The sequence below is a fragment of the Pezoporus flaviventris genome, unplaced genomic scaffold (assembly GCF_033815535.1).
Source record: "Pezoporus flaviventris isolate CSIRO_AGI_PZ_B2104156 unplaced genomic scaffold, CSIRO_AGI_Pfla_v1 ptg000023l, whole genome shotgun sequence".
Taxonomy (NCBI): Eukaryota; Metazoa; Chordata; class Aves; order Psittaciformes; family Psittacidae; genus Pezoporus; species Pezoporus flaviventris.
Genome location: NW_026892571.1, coordinates 5,312,399 through 5,330,326, shown reverse-complemented (window position 1 = coordinate 5,330,326; position 17,928 = coordinate 5,312,399). Strand labels below are relative to the sequence as shown.

The 17,928-nt window shown below is 45.4% G+C and overlaps 1 protein-coding gene and 1 long non-coding RNA gene across 10 annotated transcripts in view; one reads left to right on the top strand and one right to left on the bottom strand.

Annotated features, from left to right (window-relative positions):
- The window catches only part of LOC133270879 (uncharacterized), a 33,734-nt gene extending 21,217 nt beyond the window's left edge, over positions 1-12,517 (bottom strand). For 4 of the 8 annotated variants that reach the window (XR_009743943.1, XR_009743948.1, XR_009743942.1 and 1 more), the window contains exons 1-2: positions 6,804-7,168; positions 358-5,750 (exon numbers count right to left, since the gene is read on the bottom strand). This is a non-coding gene — a long non-coding RNA (uncharacterized LOC133270879). The other 4 variants (XR_009743947.1, XR_009743946.1, XR_009743945.1 and 1 more) reach the window with 4 other exon arrangements.
- The window catches only part of DELE1 (DAP3 binding cell death enhancer 1), a 20,761-nt gene continuing 14,236 nt past the window's right edge, over positions 11,404-17,928 (top strand). Inside the window, exons 1-4 of one of the 2 annotated variants that reach the window (XM_061456465.1) lie at positions 11,404-11,627; positions 11,772-11,883; positions 12,061-12,181; positions 12,539-12,682. In XM_061456465.1, the coding sequence (XP_061312449.1) occupies positions 11,521-11,627; positions 11,772-11,883; positions 12,061-12,181; positions 12,539-12,682 (484 nt within the window). In that variant the 5' untranslated portion in view covers positions 11,404-11,520. The remainder of the gene's footprint in view (positions 11,628-11,771; positions 11,884-12,060; positions 12,182-12,538; positions 12,683-17,928) is intronic. The other variant, XM_061456467.1, reaches the window with a different exon arrangement.

The following is a 17,928-nucleotide window of genomic DNA, read 5'->3' as shown; positions in this document are numbered from 1 at the left end:
TAAGTTCCATTCAATATTTTATTGATAGCCTGGATGAGGCAATGGTTTGTGTGTTTATTAAATCTGCCAAGCTTAAATCTGCAAAAAGTGGCTACAAATACATTTGGGATAGCAGTATTACAAATTTTTGACAACTTGGACAAGCTGTCTATAAATACAGGAATCATCTCAGTTGTACAAAGCGTAGTGTTTTAACTTAGGCAGGAGTAAAGCGCACAAATAGAGGACAGAAAGCAGAGCAGAAAGCAGTCTGGGAAAAAAATAGATCTGAAGGTTCTGATAGATCACAAGCTGAACAGGGGCTATTGTCCTGAGCAAAGAGAAAACACTACACAGATATATTAACAGAAGAATTACCTGCAAGACATCTTGCCTGTCCTTTTGCTGTACTCAGTATTTGTAACGCCTCAGTGTAGAGGAACATCCGGTCCTTGGTACCACTCCTCAAGAAAGGCTGAAAGACTAAGCAGCAAGAAAACCGGTAACAGTTAGAGGTCTGGAAAACATGTCCTGAATCAAGAGACTTAGAACAAGAGATGCTCAAAAGAGAAGACCATGGAGAGATGCAATAGCAGGCCTGACAGAGTCAGGTGCAGTAACAGTCTTGGAGCAGATAAAAGTCTGCAACAAAAATGGAAGAGAAAGAAGCCAAGAATGTCATGAGCAGATCTGATTCTGTTATGGAAGAAGGAGATGGAACAACTGATTACCTGAGATTGCTTCCAGCTTCACTTTGCAATGATTCTGTGCTGATTAGAGTTTGTCTGTACTCAATTTGTCCTGATGTACCCCAGTGACTTCATACAGTAATTACTCATGCACATTTACATCATTTCTGCATTAACTTCATCATTAAGGTTAGAGTGTTTTACGTTCATCGTACCATCTTAAGACTATCTGTCTTGCAAATACCTTATCAAAATGCTATTTGCCAAACTAGCTTCACTCACAACTCATTAATCAAAAACCATTTTAATAATTAGTCCTCAAACAGTAATTCAGTAAAATCTTTGTATCTTGATTTTCTTTTCCAACCAGTGCAGTGGGCAAAAGGGGTTGTAATCATTTGGCACCACCACTCTCAGACTCAAGAGTCTAGATTAGAGCTGTTGGTGCCAGAGTCACCCATTCCACTGCCATAGAAACCACTACAATTTTAGACAAAATTGTATGTATCTTGGACCTCTCCATTCCAGATCCATATAGAAGATGTCAGATCACTGCTGCTGCTGTTAGCACCCGGTCCAAGCCCTGGCACAAAAGCAGGACCAGAACTATCTACATCCATTCTGACATTGGAAGAGACGTACTTAAAACCTTCCCCAGATTATTCATTTCAGTGATTATCCATCATCTTACTAACATCTCTGTTAGAACAGTTCAGCCTGTTATCTCCAGCCATCTCCCCAGCAGCACTGAAAACAGTTTAAGATGCATTGGCCAGGCAGGGCAGCTGGCTAGCATGTCTGCTTCTTAGTCACAACTACTTCTCAGGGTGCCAAGGGAAAGCAATGCTGCCTTTTCAAATAATTATAATCAATTACCAATATTGAGCAGAACCAGCTAAAGCTGAGCTTCTGACAGAATCCATCAAATTAAATGGTTGTGCTTCCAGCATTGCTAGAAGGAGAACAAAGATCTTTGTGAAGCTGTGCAGGTTTGGAGATTTATGAACATACAGCTCAATTTCACTCGCATACAATCAGATAAATCAACATTATATAAAACCAGAAATAATACAAGCCACACACCTTGTTAGCTCTGTAGACCCCTACACCATTGTTAAACTCGGTTCTGTCAGAGTGGAAACCCAAAAGATTCCAGATTTATCACCTTAATCCATTACATTTCTTCTCCAGAATTCACACCACTGTCATTTTCTCTCCCATTCTGATTACCTTTTTGTAACATATTGGCTTTCTTACTTTTACTGAATAATTCCTGGTCTATTATATCTATAATTATACTAATAATTAAGCATGGCTTTTCATCAGCTAGCAGCTAATTACTTCTGTTCCTACCCAGCTTGCTCAGAAAACACTCAATTCATCTGCATCCATATCACTCTCCCTGTTGCTAAGCAGTCAATGCTAGGCAGCAGTTGCACTGTAGCCAGCATCATTTGGTCCATTCTGGCTTTACAGGTACTTTCAGCTACGAAAGCAGGCTCTACTAACTGTGGTCTTAGTCCTTTTTTGGTCAGACCTTATCCAAGATTTTGTTATATGCGGACTGAAATAATGAAGTAGTCTAAGCTCTTGATTCTCTGGCATTATCACAGGAAGAGCTACTTGCATTCACACACTGTCCTGCTGGATCTCTTGGTACACTGGATCAATCCTGCATGTGTTAATGTGGGAACTGGACACTGTCACTGTGACTCTACTTTCACACTCTGGTTCCGACCAGCACAGTGTAGATGGGCTCTTCCAGAACCACCCCACCTAGTCAGCATCAAACTGCAGTGGCACAAATCAGCCCAGACAGCTTTATTTTCCAATTACCCATCATTTTCTCTGTTGTAGGTTGGAGAAAGCAGCTGATGTTCCAGGGCAGGAAGTCCCATCATCTCCAGCCCTGGCAAAGCCATTTCCTTCCCTGTTTCTCAGTTAATGAAATTAGTGACATTAACATAAGTGAAAAGTTAATGACAAATATCTCCAGGCTTCCTAGAGACTGGGCTAGGCCCAAACCCTTAATCCTTTTACCTGATTCATGACTACATATTCTGAAATGAAGAAATGTTGGCAAATGCAGCAGCTGTGCTTGATTCCAGAGAATGGGAATTCAAAAATGGGGAAATTTCTTATAAAAAACAAAAACAACACTCAGAGTGGCAGCCAGAAAGGTAAAACATTTTCAGATGGCAGGTAGACTATTTTAGGATCCTATATTGGAGGCTCAAAGCAAATGCATATGACCTGTCAAAAAAGACTTGAGAGAAAAACAAAAAGCACAAAACAGCAGGATCAGGGAGGCTGTTGGAAGTTAAAACGTACTCTGCAAAAAGCTGAACTGGTGTCTGAAAAAGGAAAACTAAAAAGAACATAAATCCTGGCAGACTAAATGTAAAAGCACAATAACATAGACTGAAGAAAGAATTTAGAAGCTATTTGCTAAAGAAATAAAAAAGTCCAAGAAATCCTTCTTGGAATACATCAGGAGCATGAAGCTTGCAAGAGCCACGTATGAGAGAAGCACTCAGAAAAGATAATGCCACCGCAAAAGATTACAAACTCTTCTTTTTACATCTCTCTTCACCTGGAGAACCTCAGAGAAACTCTGAGGCCAGGACCCTGTTTATAAGACATTCAAAACAGGCTTGTCTTAATTTAAGGTTGTTAAGTGTAGATTACAACCAGACAAACTGAATAACAACATATCAGTGGCTGAGATTCATGCAAGATCTTCACAGAATGTTAAATATGAATCATCTGAGCTAATCCCCTTAGTATGTAACCTTTTGCTGAAAATTGCTGCGATTATCAAAGGGCTGGAAGGTAACTAATAACAAATCAGTTTTTAAAAAGAAATCCAGTGGTGATTCAAGAACCCACAGACCACTAAGTCTAATGTCCATATCGGTCGTATTGGCTGAAGCTCTAGTAAAGAACAGAATGACTGAATACATGAATAAAAGTAACACATTAAGGATAAGTAAACATGACTTTTGTGAAAGGAATCTGAGCCTCCTAAATCTGCTGGAATTCTCTGAAGGAGTCAAAAGCATGTAAATAACAGAGATCCAGCTGAGAAATTTCCCTTGCATTTCCAGCTCACACCAAGCTTCCAGAAACTTCAGGCACTGAAGGTCTCATCAAAGGCTTTTTAATAAACTAAAAAGCCAGGGACTACAGGTAAGGCCCTCACAGAGTTAAATAATACTGGGTGAAAAAAGATTAGACTGTAGGATGAGTTTTCACAGTAGAGGATGATCATCAGTGGACTCCCATGGGGATTAAGGTCTATGGTGTTCACTGTGGTCAGAAATGACCTGGAAAGTAGGTGGAACAGTGAAGATTTCTGAGAAAACATCAATTAATTAGGATAATATTTACTACCAAACCTTAAAGATCTCATGACATTGAGTAAGCCTCATGATAAAGCAGGAGATAAATTTCAGCCCTGACAGCTATAATCTACCTATACACAAAAAACAACACTCACTTCACACAGAATGATGGGCTCTGAACTGGTTTGCACAATTTAGCAAATGCATCCTGACATTCTAATGGCTAGTTCTATGAATATATCACCTTGGTGCTCAACAGCAGGCAGAAAAAGAAAAGCAAAAGTTCAGAATTCTTAGGAGAGAAAAGCATGACTTTGCCACTCTATGAATTCATGGTGCGTCTGCTTCTCAAATACCAAATGTAGTTCTGGTGCCCTTACCTTATAAAGGAAAGGAACTGTAACAGGAAAGGAACTGCAACGGGGAGAAGAAAAAATACATGGCAGAATGACAAACGTGGTGAGTACAAAACTGCTGCCATGTGAAAAACAAAATTAGCTTGCAGAAGTTGAATAGGAAGCAATCACTTGCCATTTGTCTTTCCCAATTGTACTGAACAGGCCAGGTGCCAGAAAGGGGAGACGGACATCATACAAGAGCTCTGTCGCGCGCCTTTTTGTTCAGCTGCTGCAGCCTTCATATTCTGTCAGACAGGAATTTCAAGGGATGTGTGAGACTTGTGACAACTAGGTTTCATACACAACCCCGGCATGTTCTCAGGAAAAGAAAAAATATAAGGGGAAAAAGCAAGAACAACAAACTGCCGTACTTGCAGCACTTTTTGTGCCCATTACTTGTAAATCAGCGTTTATTAGAGGTCTCTGCTTCCTTTCCAATCTGCCCTTCCCACACTGCAATTTCAGAATTTAACTAAATGAAACCCCACTTAGGCAGCATTCACTAACATCTGACTACAGCAACCCAGCCATGTTGCTTTGCCAGCTTCCACAGTGCTGCATTCAACACAGCTCCTGTCCACGTTTCTCTCATTTTTCAAACTCCTCTGAGCACTGTGGGTTCAGGTTGTTAACTCAGCTCCTTCAAGGACAGCACTACTCTTCATTCAGCTGTGTGCTGGCCAGCACCAATTGGTCCCATACCTGATAACAGCCTTAAACTACTGGTGAGCTATTAATAATACACAAGCAATGATTTTAATTGCAACCGGGTGTCTAGAATTTAGGAGCTGTACGAAGAGTTCCTTCTATCTAAAATATTATTGTCCCATTGTGCATTTTGGAGTTTAGCTCTCATTAAAAGTAATAGAGGGAAATAGTCTGTAGCAAACTGAATGTGTTTGTTGTCACAGTTCACCTCCTGCTCCTCTACACTAAACCACACTCTCTCAGTGACAAGACCACAGCTGTTGCCATCTTTTACTTACCTGCTGAGTGCAATATTTAGCTTGAGGGACACTGAAGTTTTCTGTTTGTTAGTTATCAGGTCAGTAACTCTCACCTTATCACTTCAGTTTCCATTCTGTTGATAAAACCTGTCAGCCTTCCTTGAGTAGTTCCTGGCCCTCAGAAGAAATCACATTAAATTGGCACAGCCAAGTAAATCTGTAAGGGATGTGCTCCTGATTTACCAAAGGGAAGCGGGGAGGGCTTGAATTTCTCTCCCTCGCCCTTCTTGCCCAGCTCCAATGTCCAAGTGCTTCAGGCTGTGTTGAAAACCTCCCTATGGATTCAGCAGTTGGAGTCAGCTCAGGTCTTTGAATGTGGCCCAGAGGAGATGTCTGTGGAGCCAAAATTGATATGTTTAAGTGCAAGAGACAATAATCATTTCTTCAAGTATAAGCTAAAAATACCCAGAAGAAAGTGGAATTCATAATGGAGATTTTAAAGATCTGTGACATACCAGAGTCTGCACAAGGGTTTTAATGAGAGAGAAGCCAATTTAATTGGTCAGTGTGAGCAGATGTTTTGCTGGGTAAGTGGGCTACTACATCTCCCCTTCCCATTTAATGCCAGGAGCATCAGTTTAACATGGCTGCAACAAGCCCATGTCAGAGGAGTGCACTGTCAGAGTCAGGAAGAACCTTGATAATCAACGTCTCCATGTTGTCAGATCACAGAGCTGAGCCATGAGGAGAAAGCACTAAAAAGAGGAGGCAAAGGAACATTTCTAAAGGTAATTGCTTGAGTGACCATCTCCGATTGTCGACTGGTTCATTACTATGCTGGGCATGAAGCTAAAGCAGCCCATTAAAGTTTTGAAGTCTGTTAATGCTGCATTAACAAGGAGTTGCTGAGTACCAGGGTTAAAATCTGCAGTCCTCCCCTGTGCAAACACTTCTGGAGTGCATGTCACCACTCATAGGAACCCCAGAAATAACTTCCTTGGACCATTCAATTATAGGCAATCACCACTCAGTGCTCCCTCTACTTGTGGCATGGCTCATCAATCAGGTTTTCTGTCACCATGTCTCTTCTCATAGCAGTCACCAGAAGGCCCTGAGCTCCCTCCAAATTCATGTGACATTTACTGTCAGGGGCTGTCAACACCAACAGATTCTCCCAGGGCCTTCATCACAAAGCAACAAGATACATCCCCAAAACACACTCCCAGTTCCAGATCTGGATTACAATGACTGACTGAGGGGCTTTGCAGCAGCCAGAGGAGAGTGAAAGGGCAGCTCAAGCTACAGCTTATGCCCAAATACCTTTTTCTTACTTCCCTGTTAGAAAAATACAACCCCATTAAGAGAGGGTTTAGGCCTATGATTAATTAAGACTTCCTCAAAAATGCCCCTTATGAACTTATTAAGAGAAATTACAAGATTGCTTACTTGGAAATTTAGCTTTCCCGTCTTCAGCATTGATCCTGCATTTGTTGTCTGTTTCCCAATACAGTGACCTAGTGGAAAAAATTTATAAAACTTAATAAATTGCAGTTGGCAGTATTGACAAAGTGTGTATATGCACATTCGGGTTTGTATGAACATATTAGAAGCAATCTAATAAAGTAAAACAAACACATTTTCTTTTGTCTGCGAGCTGTGAAACTGGATCATCTGTAATTACAAGTGTTTCAAGTTTACTTCATCAAAGTTGTACACTGAGTTTTGTAGCCATAAATTTCTGGCTTTAGAAAAAAACCTGGTGTGTGTCAAAGCTTTCAGGTTCCACCAAGTGGCTTTGTTCAAGACACAGAAAATCATAGTGTCCTGGGTTCAGCAGTAGCAGTCATTTTTCTCCTCCTTCGTAGCTGGTGCAGTGCTGTGTTTTTGACTTTCGGCCTCGGAATGGTGCTGATAGCACCGATGTTTTTAGTTACTACTCAAATGTTTTAGTCTGGCCAAGGACTTTGTGAGCCTCATGCTCTGCCAGGGAGGAGGGGAAGAAGAGAGGAAGCAGAGACAGGACACCTGACCCAAACTGACCAAAGAGGTATTCCATACCACAGCACGTCATGCCCAGGATGTAACTGGGAGTTACCCAGAAGGGCTGGGGACTGTGGGGTTGGAGGAGGTATCAGTCAGTGCTTGGTCGGGCTGGGGGGAGCGAGTTATCAGTCAGCTGGTGGTGAGGTGTTGTATTCTCTTCCCTTGTTATTTCCTTTATCATTATTATTATTGATGGTAGCAGTAGTGATCTGTGTTATACCTTAGTTACTAAACTGTTCTTATCTCAACCTGTGGGAGTTGCATTCTTTTCGATTCTCCTCTCCATACCTTCGGGAGTAGGGGGAGGGAAAGAAGGGGGGCAGTGAGTGAACGAGCTGCCTGACTGGGTTTAAACCACAACACACAGATGAAAACCGAAGTTACCAAAAGACCGCTATGAGACAAGAGGCAACAGCTCCAGCACCCAGGGAACAAAGTTCCAGGGGCCTATGTGCCTCAAAGCAATAATCAAGAGCTTGGAGATATGTTGATTTTGTCTGGATTTTCAAGGGTACTGGCATTAATGGGTGTTTAAACCAGTGAATAAATGAGTGCCTTCTCCTGCAAGGTTTTTCAAAGCTCTAGAAGGTTATATACATTCTGAAGTCATTTATGTTTCTTATAACCTGCTTTCTACAACCAGTCTGATTTTCTCTTTCCACCAAAATAAATGTATTTCTTAAGGAACACAGTATTTATTCCCCTAAGGCACAAAGTATTTATTTTCCTAAAATTATTGTGTGATAACAAGAGTTTTCTCAGCCTCTTCTCGTACATTCTGTGTGCCAGCCCACTGACCACCATCATCTAAGCCCAACAATCCAGGCAATTTTCCATCCAATTTATAGTCCATTTACCCAATCCATACCTCACCAATTTAGTGAGGTGATACTATAGGAGACCATGTCAAAGACCTTGCTAACAACAAGGTAACCACCACCCACTGCTCTCCCCTTGTTGTCCGAGCCAGTTTCATCACAGAAGGCAATCAGGCTGGTTAGGGATGATTGCCCTTGTCAAATCCACTCTGGCTCTTCCCAATAGCCTTCCTGTCCTTCACACACTTAAAAGTTTCCAGGAGAAGGTGTGCCACCACCTCCCACAGGCACAAGCTAAATAAGAGGGTTTCAGAGTTCTCCAATCCTTCTTCTTGCCCTTGAATAATGAATGAGTGTGTGAGGTTTGACATTTTTTGTCATCACCATCCTCTCCTGATTACTGCAGCCTTCCAAAGTGGCCCTGCAATGACATCAGCCACTTCCCCAGCACCCTTGGTGCACAGAGCAAAATCCCACCACCAATAGTCATGGATTTATAGAACCATAGAAAAAGGTTTGTGCTGGAAGGAACCTTAAAGCTCATCCAGTTCCAACCCTTGCTATGGGCAGGGACACCTTCCACTAGAGCAGCTTGCTCCAAGCCACATCCAAGGGCCTTGAACACTGCCAGGGATGGGGCAGCCACAGCTTCTCTGGGCACCCTGTGCCAGCGCCTCAGCACCCTCACAAGGAAGAATCTTTCTCCTCAGGGCTGCTCCCAGTCCAGTCTCTGCCTGGTCAGAAAAGCTGTAGCAAGGCCCTCTGCACCTGCAGTAACTCCTCATGGCTTATCACCTCTTCCTTCTCAACGTCCTTTCCACCCTCTGACTGCAAGCTGCTAGGACACAAACTAGCCAAGCTGGAAAGCCACAAGAAACAGACCTTGTGCAGAACTTACTGTCTTCCTGCCTGCATAGCTCAAGTCATTTCTCTCTGTGACATTTAATCCCTGTCACATTACTCCACAACAGCTTAGATCCACAACAAAGATCTCTCAACTTGTCTTGCTCTGGACAGTCATCTTCCTCATGTCTCAGAACTCCCCTCCCATCTCATCTGCGTTTGGTTCTTCTCCAAAGTAAAAGACACAAATGTGCAGCAATGGTTCAACAGATGTTGCTCAGCTCCTGTGGCACCCTCATGATATGAATCAAACTGGATTAGCTCTGCTATTGAATTGCCAGTTGCAGAAAAGACAGAGTTTCACACACCAAACGGCTAGGGACCTGGAAGGAAATTAGGACTAAACAGCACTAAAAATACAGTGATTAGCTGAGAAGATCCTGGATGAACCAATACCAACAAATGCAGTGTTAGTTTTTGGAGCATTAATTACTGATATCAACTTGATGAGCAAGAAAATTAAGGCAAGATTATAGAGTGGAGATGCTGATATTTCTATTTTGCATGTCATTTTCATCCCCAAACAAACTGTAGTAGCTTAGCAAATACCAGCCTACTAGCACGAGACAATTAGAGACACATTTACTAAAAGAGACAACTAAATGACTTTGTAATTAAGGTATTAAGCCAAATCTGGGGTGAAAAGGATAAAGGATTTGTGTCCCATATGACACTACAACAAAATAAAAGCTATGGAAAACCAAAAGAAATCTGGCAGTTTGAAGCAAGCACTCAGCCTGATGAAAGAGAATGATTACAGATCTCCTGAAAAGCCACACTTGGAGCCAAACTTGCAGCCATTCAAGCATAAAACATGGATAAAACTGAACTAGAACTACGAGTTCCTAACAGGAATTACCAGCAAAGAGAACACCATATTCTGCAAAGAGAAACAAACTGCCGGAATGACCAAGAATTCCTGCTGGTGGAACGAAGAAATGAACAAGAAATTCACATTGTTCAGCTGGAATGAGCACAGGGCCAGCAATAGCCATACTTCTGAAGGAAACCACCAGGGAAAGGAGAATATGAAGTCTATCCTTTTCTCATGCTGGCATGGCATGCTCTCGGTTGGGAACTCTGCCATCTCCTATTGCAACGCCACTGAAACACACAGACATACAGCACATATAAGCCCAGGGAGGCCTCTGGGAGCATGGGCAGTCACAGAGTAAGAGCGACCACCACCAAGGGGTGAGGGCAAGTTCATGCATAGCTCAAACTGCAACTGCATCTTAATGCATATTTTACACATTCCCGTTCACAAATGTTTCCCACTTATACCATTTCCCATATATAATTAACCACATCCGTGATTACAGGAAGATTAACTGAGTGAATTTCTGATAAAACCTAAAATTACTTTTTTGCAGTACACAATTTCTTCTTGCCTACTTCATAGAATCACAGAATCCCAGAATCCCAGATTGGTTTGGCTTGAAGGGACCTTAAAGCTCACCCAGTTCCAACCCCTGCCACGGGCAGGGACACCTTCCACCAGAGCAGCTTGCTCCAAGCCCCTGTGTCCAACCTGGCCTTGAACACTGCCAGGGATGGGGCAGCCACAGCTTCTCTGGGCACCCTGTGCCAGCGCCTCAGCACCCTCACAGGGAAGAGCTTCTGCCTAAGAGCTCATCTCAGTCTCCCCTCTGGCAGGTTAAAGCCATTCCCCTTGGCCTGGCCCTGCAGGCCCTCGGCCAAACCCCTCTCCAGGTTTCCCCTTTAGGTCCCTCTCGTGCTGTTGCCCCACAGCTGGATCAGGACTGCAGGGGGGGTCTCCCCAGTGCAGCAGAGGGGCGGGATCGCCCCCCGAGCTGCTGCTCACGCTCTGGGGGTGCAGCCCAGCACAGGGGGGGTCTGGGCTCAAGCGCTCACTGATGCCGGCTCATGGGGAGCTTCTCCTCAACCCATCACCCCAGTGTCCCCCCACCCCGCTGCTGGAAGCTGCTCTCGGTCAGGAAAATGCACCGTTTATCCGGTATTCCCCGGCTCAGGCACACAGCACCGACCTGGCCCGGCGCCCTCAGCCCCCATCCCAGGGCTCCCCTCGGGGCTCAGCACAACCGGTAACCCCGTCACACGCGGCTGTCCCCGGCCCGCCCGGAGGGCAGGGGCCGCCGCACCGTTCCCGCGCTCCGCCGGGCGCCGCTCTAGCTCGTCTCCATGATGCGGCGCCGCTCTATCCCCACCCGCCCGCCGGGCTCGGGCCGGCCGGAGCCGCTTCTCTGCTCTTTGCCCGGGTGGGCCCCACTCGGCCCCGCTGCCCGGTGTTGCGCCGCCCGGTGCTGGCCCTCCGCTGCCCCGCCGGGACCGGCCGATACCCTCAGTAGCTCCGTCCTCTCTATGGCCCAAGCTGCTGTCGCTCCGCAACGCCCCCTCTCTATGGTCCGGCGGGCGGGATGTGGCGGCTGCTGCTGGGCCGCGGCCTGAGCCGCTGCTGGCCGCCCCCCGCCCGCCCTGCCTGCGCCGCGCCCCCGCCCGACGGCCCCGGCCCGGGCATCGAGCGGTGAGTGCGGCCGGGCCGGGCTGCGCACTGCCCGCGGTGCGGGCCTGCAGGGAGAGCGGGGTGACCCCAGCGCGCCGCGGGGGGGGGGGGGGTGCCGAGGGCTGCCCACGGCCTTCACCGTGTTGTGTTCCCCGGTTGTTGTAGGGCGCCCGGCTGCGAGGATGGACGGCCCCGGGATGACCGGGAGCGAGGAGGAAGGCGGCAGACCCTGCCCGGCCTGGTGCCCCGCTACTCCGTGCTGGAGGCAGTCACCTGGGTGAGGAGCGGCGGGCCCGGGCTGTGTTGGGAGTGCTGGCAGCACAGGAGCTTGTGCTGTGAGAGGGGTGGGAGCAGCGGGCACGCCGACACAGAGCTGTGGACAAGCTGCCCGTGGAAGCGGGACAGAGGGAGGGAGCGGGGATGTTGTCCTTGACTTGTGTCTGCTTTTCCTCAGGGGGCACTCGGTGCGTTGCTTCTGCAGCTGCTCAGGCAGATCGCCTGGCTGAGGTCCCTGCCGGACGCCAGGAGAGAGCACAGGGCTCTGCGGCTCACCTCCCTGCCCTCGCAACAGACAGGTTCGCAGCGCTGGCGGGAGGGGGGGCTGTGGGAGGGCCCTGCTGCCGGTCAGGGTTCGTGCCTGGTGATACATTAACAGGCTGGAAGAGAGCTGCGGTGAGAAGCTGAGAACCAGCTTTCAAGCCCTCGGGGGAAGGAATGAGGGCTGGTGTCTGTCAGGGGAATCTCGCTGTTTCTTAACAATTTGATTCAGTCCCACTTTGCATCCGTTACCTTTATTTTCTTTTCTGAGTCTGCTTCGTGAAGTTCCCTCCTGCTTGGCTTTGTGGTCAGAGCAGGGAAGGATGCTAGGTAGATGATACATAGTGCAGTGTTGACTGCTCAAACAGACATTGCTTTTGTGTTCTGTCTTACAGTGGTGACTGAAGCCTCAACCAGCTGTTCCACTGAGCAGCTGGGGTCCTGCTTCCTGCAGAAACCAAGTCCAGAGGTTGTACCAGAGAATGAGTCCTCAGGCATCCCCTCAGGGCAAGGAGAGAGCCAGCCCTGGGCTGAAGTAGGTATGTGCAATGTGCTGCAGGGCAGGATACTTGTGGGGAAAGGACTTCTGAGTTTTGAGATTTCCCAAGGCAGAGCTAGGAGCCAAAAAGTGTAGTGCCATTTATTGACCCTTGAGGACATAGGTGAGAGTGGAAAGACAAAACTTCAGAGACATGAATCAGGAGTCCAGAGACAGGAGGAAAAATGTCTCCTGAAGGCAGGGAGGGATGTGCTGTAACTGCAGGTGACATCAGCCTTACCAGTACTGCTCTGCCTTAGTGACCTGATTACAACATCCAGCTGCTGTTCTCTTTTTGTGGACAGATGTTTGCAGCCACAAGGAGCAATCCCAGGCACAGCTACAGGTTGAGCAGAGAAGAGATTCAGAGCAGCCCTGTGGAGAAGGACTTGGGGGTGTTGGTTGATGAGAAAATGAACATGAGCCGGCTTCAGTGTGTGCTTGCAGCCCAGAAAGCCAACCGTATCCTGGGCTGCATCAAAAGGAGCGTGACCAGCAGGTCGAAGGAGGTGATCCTGCCCCTCTACTCTGCTCTTGTGAGACCTCACCTGGAGCATTGTGTGCAGTTCTGGTGTCCTCTACGTAAAAAGGACATGGAACTGTTGGAACAAGTCCAGAGGAGGGCCATGAGAATGATCAGGGGACTGGAGCACCTCCTGTATGGAGACAGGCTGAGAAAGTTGGGGCTGTTCAGCCTGGAGAAGAGAAGGCTGCGTGGAGACCTCATGGCAGCCTTCCAGTATCTGAAGGGGGCCTATAGGGATGCTGGGGAGGGACTCTTCATTAGGGACTGTAGTGACAGGACAAGGGGTAACGGGTTAAAACTTAAACAGGGGAAGTTTAAGTTGGATCTAAGAAGGAAATTCTTTCCTGCTAGGGTGGTGAGGCACTGGAATAGGTTGCCCAGGCAGGTTGTGAATGCTCCATCCTTGGCAGTGCTCAAGACCAGGTTGGACAAGGCCTTGGGTGATTACGATTTAGCGTAAGGTGTCCCTGCCCACGGCAGGGGGGTTGGAACTGGATGATCTTAAGGTCCTTTCCAACCCTAACGATTCTATGATTCTATGATTCAGGAGAATACGGCACCATTGATCTGGGAGACCTTGCACATGGTGTGAAACTAAGGGAATTATTCTCTTCCTGGAAGATGATGATGTATTTCTAAGCACTTATAGTGTAGATAACACAGTGGAAGGAGGTATCAAAGATATTCTTCTTAAAATGAGTTTTATAAAAATAGGGTGTCTCAACCTTGGAAAGCAAGTCCAACATATTAAATTTAAAGTCATATCAAGGAAAATCAGATGGGCTACTCACTAAGTGAGGAAACACTAATAATGGCTTCAGGAAGACTGTTAGAAGCTGGAGCCCGTAGAAAGGGGGACAACATATGATCGTGGTGTAAATGAGGCACGTAAAAGAGCCAGCCCACAGACGCTGGCTACATAATGTAAGATGCTGCAGAAAAGGTCAGAGGGGTTCCCCATTCTAGGCTTTCTTCCAGATGTTTGGCTTTCTTTTGTGGTGATTTAAGCTACTGCCCACTACTGCTTATCAAACCCATCGCCTGCCAGAGGTTACCATTCCCATCAGTTGGCAAATGGAGCATTTTGTTTCCATGTTTCCTAATTAGCTCCAGGAAAACAGCCAGGTTAATTTACCTAAACTGCCAATTAGACTGTTTAACCCATCTGCTTTTGCCTGGAGCATATTAAGAAGCACTCAAACACACTGCCTCACTGGCAGATTACTGGACGTGGACTCTGGGAGATGTGGTGGGAATAAGTGGAGACAGTGGTGCCTTCAGTTGGCACAGCTGAACGTTCAGGAGTGAACGTGTGTCTGTGTCTGACAAACAGTTTCCTACTGAGAGTCAATAGGACGAGCTTTTAGGCAAACTGATAAATTGAACAGTGACAAGTCACTAAGGCCATGTGCTCTTTGTTAAGATGTTCTTCAGAAGCAATGAAATCATTGAGCCTCTAATGATGATATGTAATCCAGTGCTTAAATCTCTTGTACAGCCAGAAGAATGAACACTGACAAATTGGACACTGGCTTTTAAAAAGGGGGGGTTGTTTGAGGCCCAGAACTGCAAAAAAGGTAATTCTAAGTTGATAGAAACTGTGTTGTAGAATAGAAATGTCAGATACCTGGATGAGCATGCTATATCAAAGAATCAAAGGTCTTGGAAGGATTTAGGAAGCCATTTCTGAGGCCATCTTGCTCCGTTGCAGAGACTTAAGAGAGCTGTAAATCGATTATGACTTCTTTGGAGAAGTCAAGGGGAATGTGGAGCAAGATTATCCAGCTTTTAGCTTTCTGAAGATCTTTCAGCCAGGAGCTAAAATCAAGCTACCTGGAGAAATAAAGCTGATGAGAGGGAAGACAGGGGGGCTACTCTTGGGCTAGTAAGTACAAGAAATAGTGATCACAATGGAGAACCATAACTGGAACAGAACTGGTTAAACCTGTTCAGCAGTCAGCAGTGATTTGGAAAAAAAGAGGTGATGAGTGAGGAGACAGAAGGAGCAAATGGTACAAAATTATTCAGGACAGTCAAATCTGAAAGGCAGAGCAAAAAACTGCACGAGAACTAAACCCAGGCTAATCCCAAGGTAGGTTAAATTAGGATACGCAGGGGAGTGTAGCTCTAAATACACATACAGAATGAGGAGTGTCAAGTTAATAATTATATTGCAGAGGGAACATTTAAAGACACCATGGATACGTTTTTGATAAGGTTAAGTCAATGCTCAGCAGCAGTGAGGCCAATTAAATGTTAATTATTGTAAAGGAAGGAACTGAGGAAAGACAGTATTGTAGGTTTGAGTGAGTCTGTGATGCAGCCACATCTTGAATGCTTAAGGAAAAGACAGTGTCTTAAAAACAGTAGCAACAATGGCATAGAAAATGATGACAAGGAGACAATGACATACAAATAGAGTCAGACTCTTCTTAAGAAAGAAGTGGCAGAGGGTGTGCTAGTGCTCTGTGAAACTAAAAGTGTTGTGGGAAGGTGAAATGGGGCAATATTTTTCATATTACACATACTAATAGGTAGCACAGAAAGAGTCAGGTAGCAAGTCTGAAAAGAGGCAAAAGATGGCACATATTTGGTCAGTACACAGGTAAATTGTGGAACTCATTGTTTCAGGCCAGAAGTATAAATAGGTTCCTAGAAATGATTAGGTAAAATTACAGATTCCAATTTGATTTAATTGGTCCAGCCAAAACCTCCTGCTCAGAAGACTGCAGAACAGCTGATTGCTGGAAAGTTCTGCCAGGAAGAGCGTGACTTTATAATCCCTGTTCCTTACCCTTTCCGCCCAAGCATCTACAGCTGTCAGTTGTCAGAGATAATATATGTCAGAAATAATTTGATTTTGCTCAATACATAAGTCCTCAGGTTACATTCTCACATTATTCTGTGCATCCATTTGGTGGCAATTTATTGAGGAAAGTCAGGGTGAAAAGATTCAGTAATGGTCACTGAAGAGCCTCAAAAAACCCATGGTTGTGTAATGTGGGAAGTGCTGGGAATCTTCCCATGGAAAGTTTTAAAGGGAAGCTTTAAAGTGAAGTCCTTTCTCTCACAGTGTGTTTTGCTTTCTACAGAAAAAGCTGCCTAAGGTTTAGGATTTCTTTTTGCTGGTGTTTAGCAACCAAAAGAGAATAAGGCTGGCTAAATCAGAATGCAGCAAGAAGCTGGGGTGAGCAGAAGGAAGGGAAGGACAGACACCTGGCAGATGATGCAGAGGAATCTGATAGCAAAGTCTTGCCATTAAAGAACAGACCTCCAGAACTGGGAATGGAGCAGAATGTACCTTCACTTCTCCAGTTTGCTGTTGCCAGCAATAGCAAAAGAACCTTCTGGAAAGAATTCCATGTCCTCACCCTTTCTTTCAGTGTTTCAGTTAATTTCCAGGCTTGCTTGTGCTGGTCTACATATACAGTGACAATCTGCAGTTGCTGTCAGCTACTTCATTACCTCAAGTGGCAAAGATCTTTGTGATGGATCCAAACATCCCAGCATTGCAGATGAGCTGTTCCAATTTTAACATAACACAATATGATAGAATCTATTACTTTTAGTGTGAAAAAAAGAGCAAACTTTGGGAAATTCATTTAAAACTTGCTTTAAATAGCATCCTGGATATGACTATCAGCAAGTCCTTGTCTGCATGAGCATATCCTGTTTTTTCATGCAATTCCTGCCTCTCTCAAAGATTTTTTGCCAGAAGTTAAAGGCACGTAGTGAGCAAACAGGTGATTACAGCCAGTCTCCATGTTACAGCAGCTGAATGCTGCCCTGGGGAGTTGTATTTTACCCCTGGCAGAACTGTAAAATTCATTATTTCAATTCTGAGATTACAGACATTGCAGAAGTGTGTTTTCATTTCAAAGCACAATGAAAACCAATTGGAAGCACTAAAATTTTCTGTGAGGCAGAAATCCTGGATTTGGTCCAGCTCTTGTTGCGAATTCCTTCTTGTGAAGTGTTCGGATGTTTTGGGATGAGCAATCTAGACTGGCTATGAGAAGATTATTAATTCCTCATTTGGAGCTAGCTTTGAGCAACATTTGATTAGTCCAGGATGAACAGTGGGGAAATACAAAATATTTGTTAGCTGCTGAATATGTGCACATTGGGCATCCGGTACACTGAAAGCTGTAAGATTGCATGGAAAAAAGGATGTGTAGTCATGTGAGATCCTAGCGTGTGTTTGAAGAAGTAGAAATAAAGTTGCACTGAAAATTCCAGCTGTGGTATTCCCAGCTTTTGTGTGCTTTGAACATATAGTATTAAGGATGACTGAACGTGGTTCTGTGGGTGCAGTATAGCAATGAATTTGTTCAAGGACTGGTTCCTATGAAGTGGTGTTGAAGCTTGAGCATTCTTAGAGAAATAAGAAATAAACAGTTGGGTGAACTGGTACTAACTAACATCAGGTTGAAGATTAATTTTCACCACTACGAGGGTGCTGAGGTGCTGGCACAGGGTGCCCAGAGAAGCTGTGGCTGCCCCATCCCTGGCAGTGTTCAAGGCCAGGTTGGACACAGGGGCTTGGAGCAAGCTGCTCTGGTGGAAGGTGTCCCTGCCCGTGGCAGGGGTTGGAGCTGGATGAGCTTTAAGGTCCCTTCCAGCCCAAACTAGCCTGGGATTCTGTGATTCTCTAGTCTAAGCTAGTTGTCGCGCTCTGCTGAAGTGCGATGAGATTCTTTGCTGTTGAGGGGGTGCTTTTA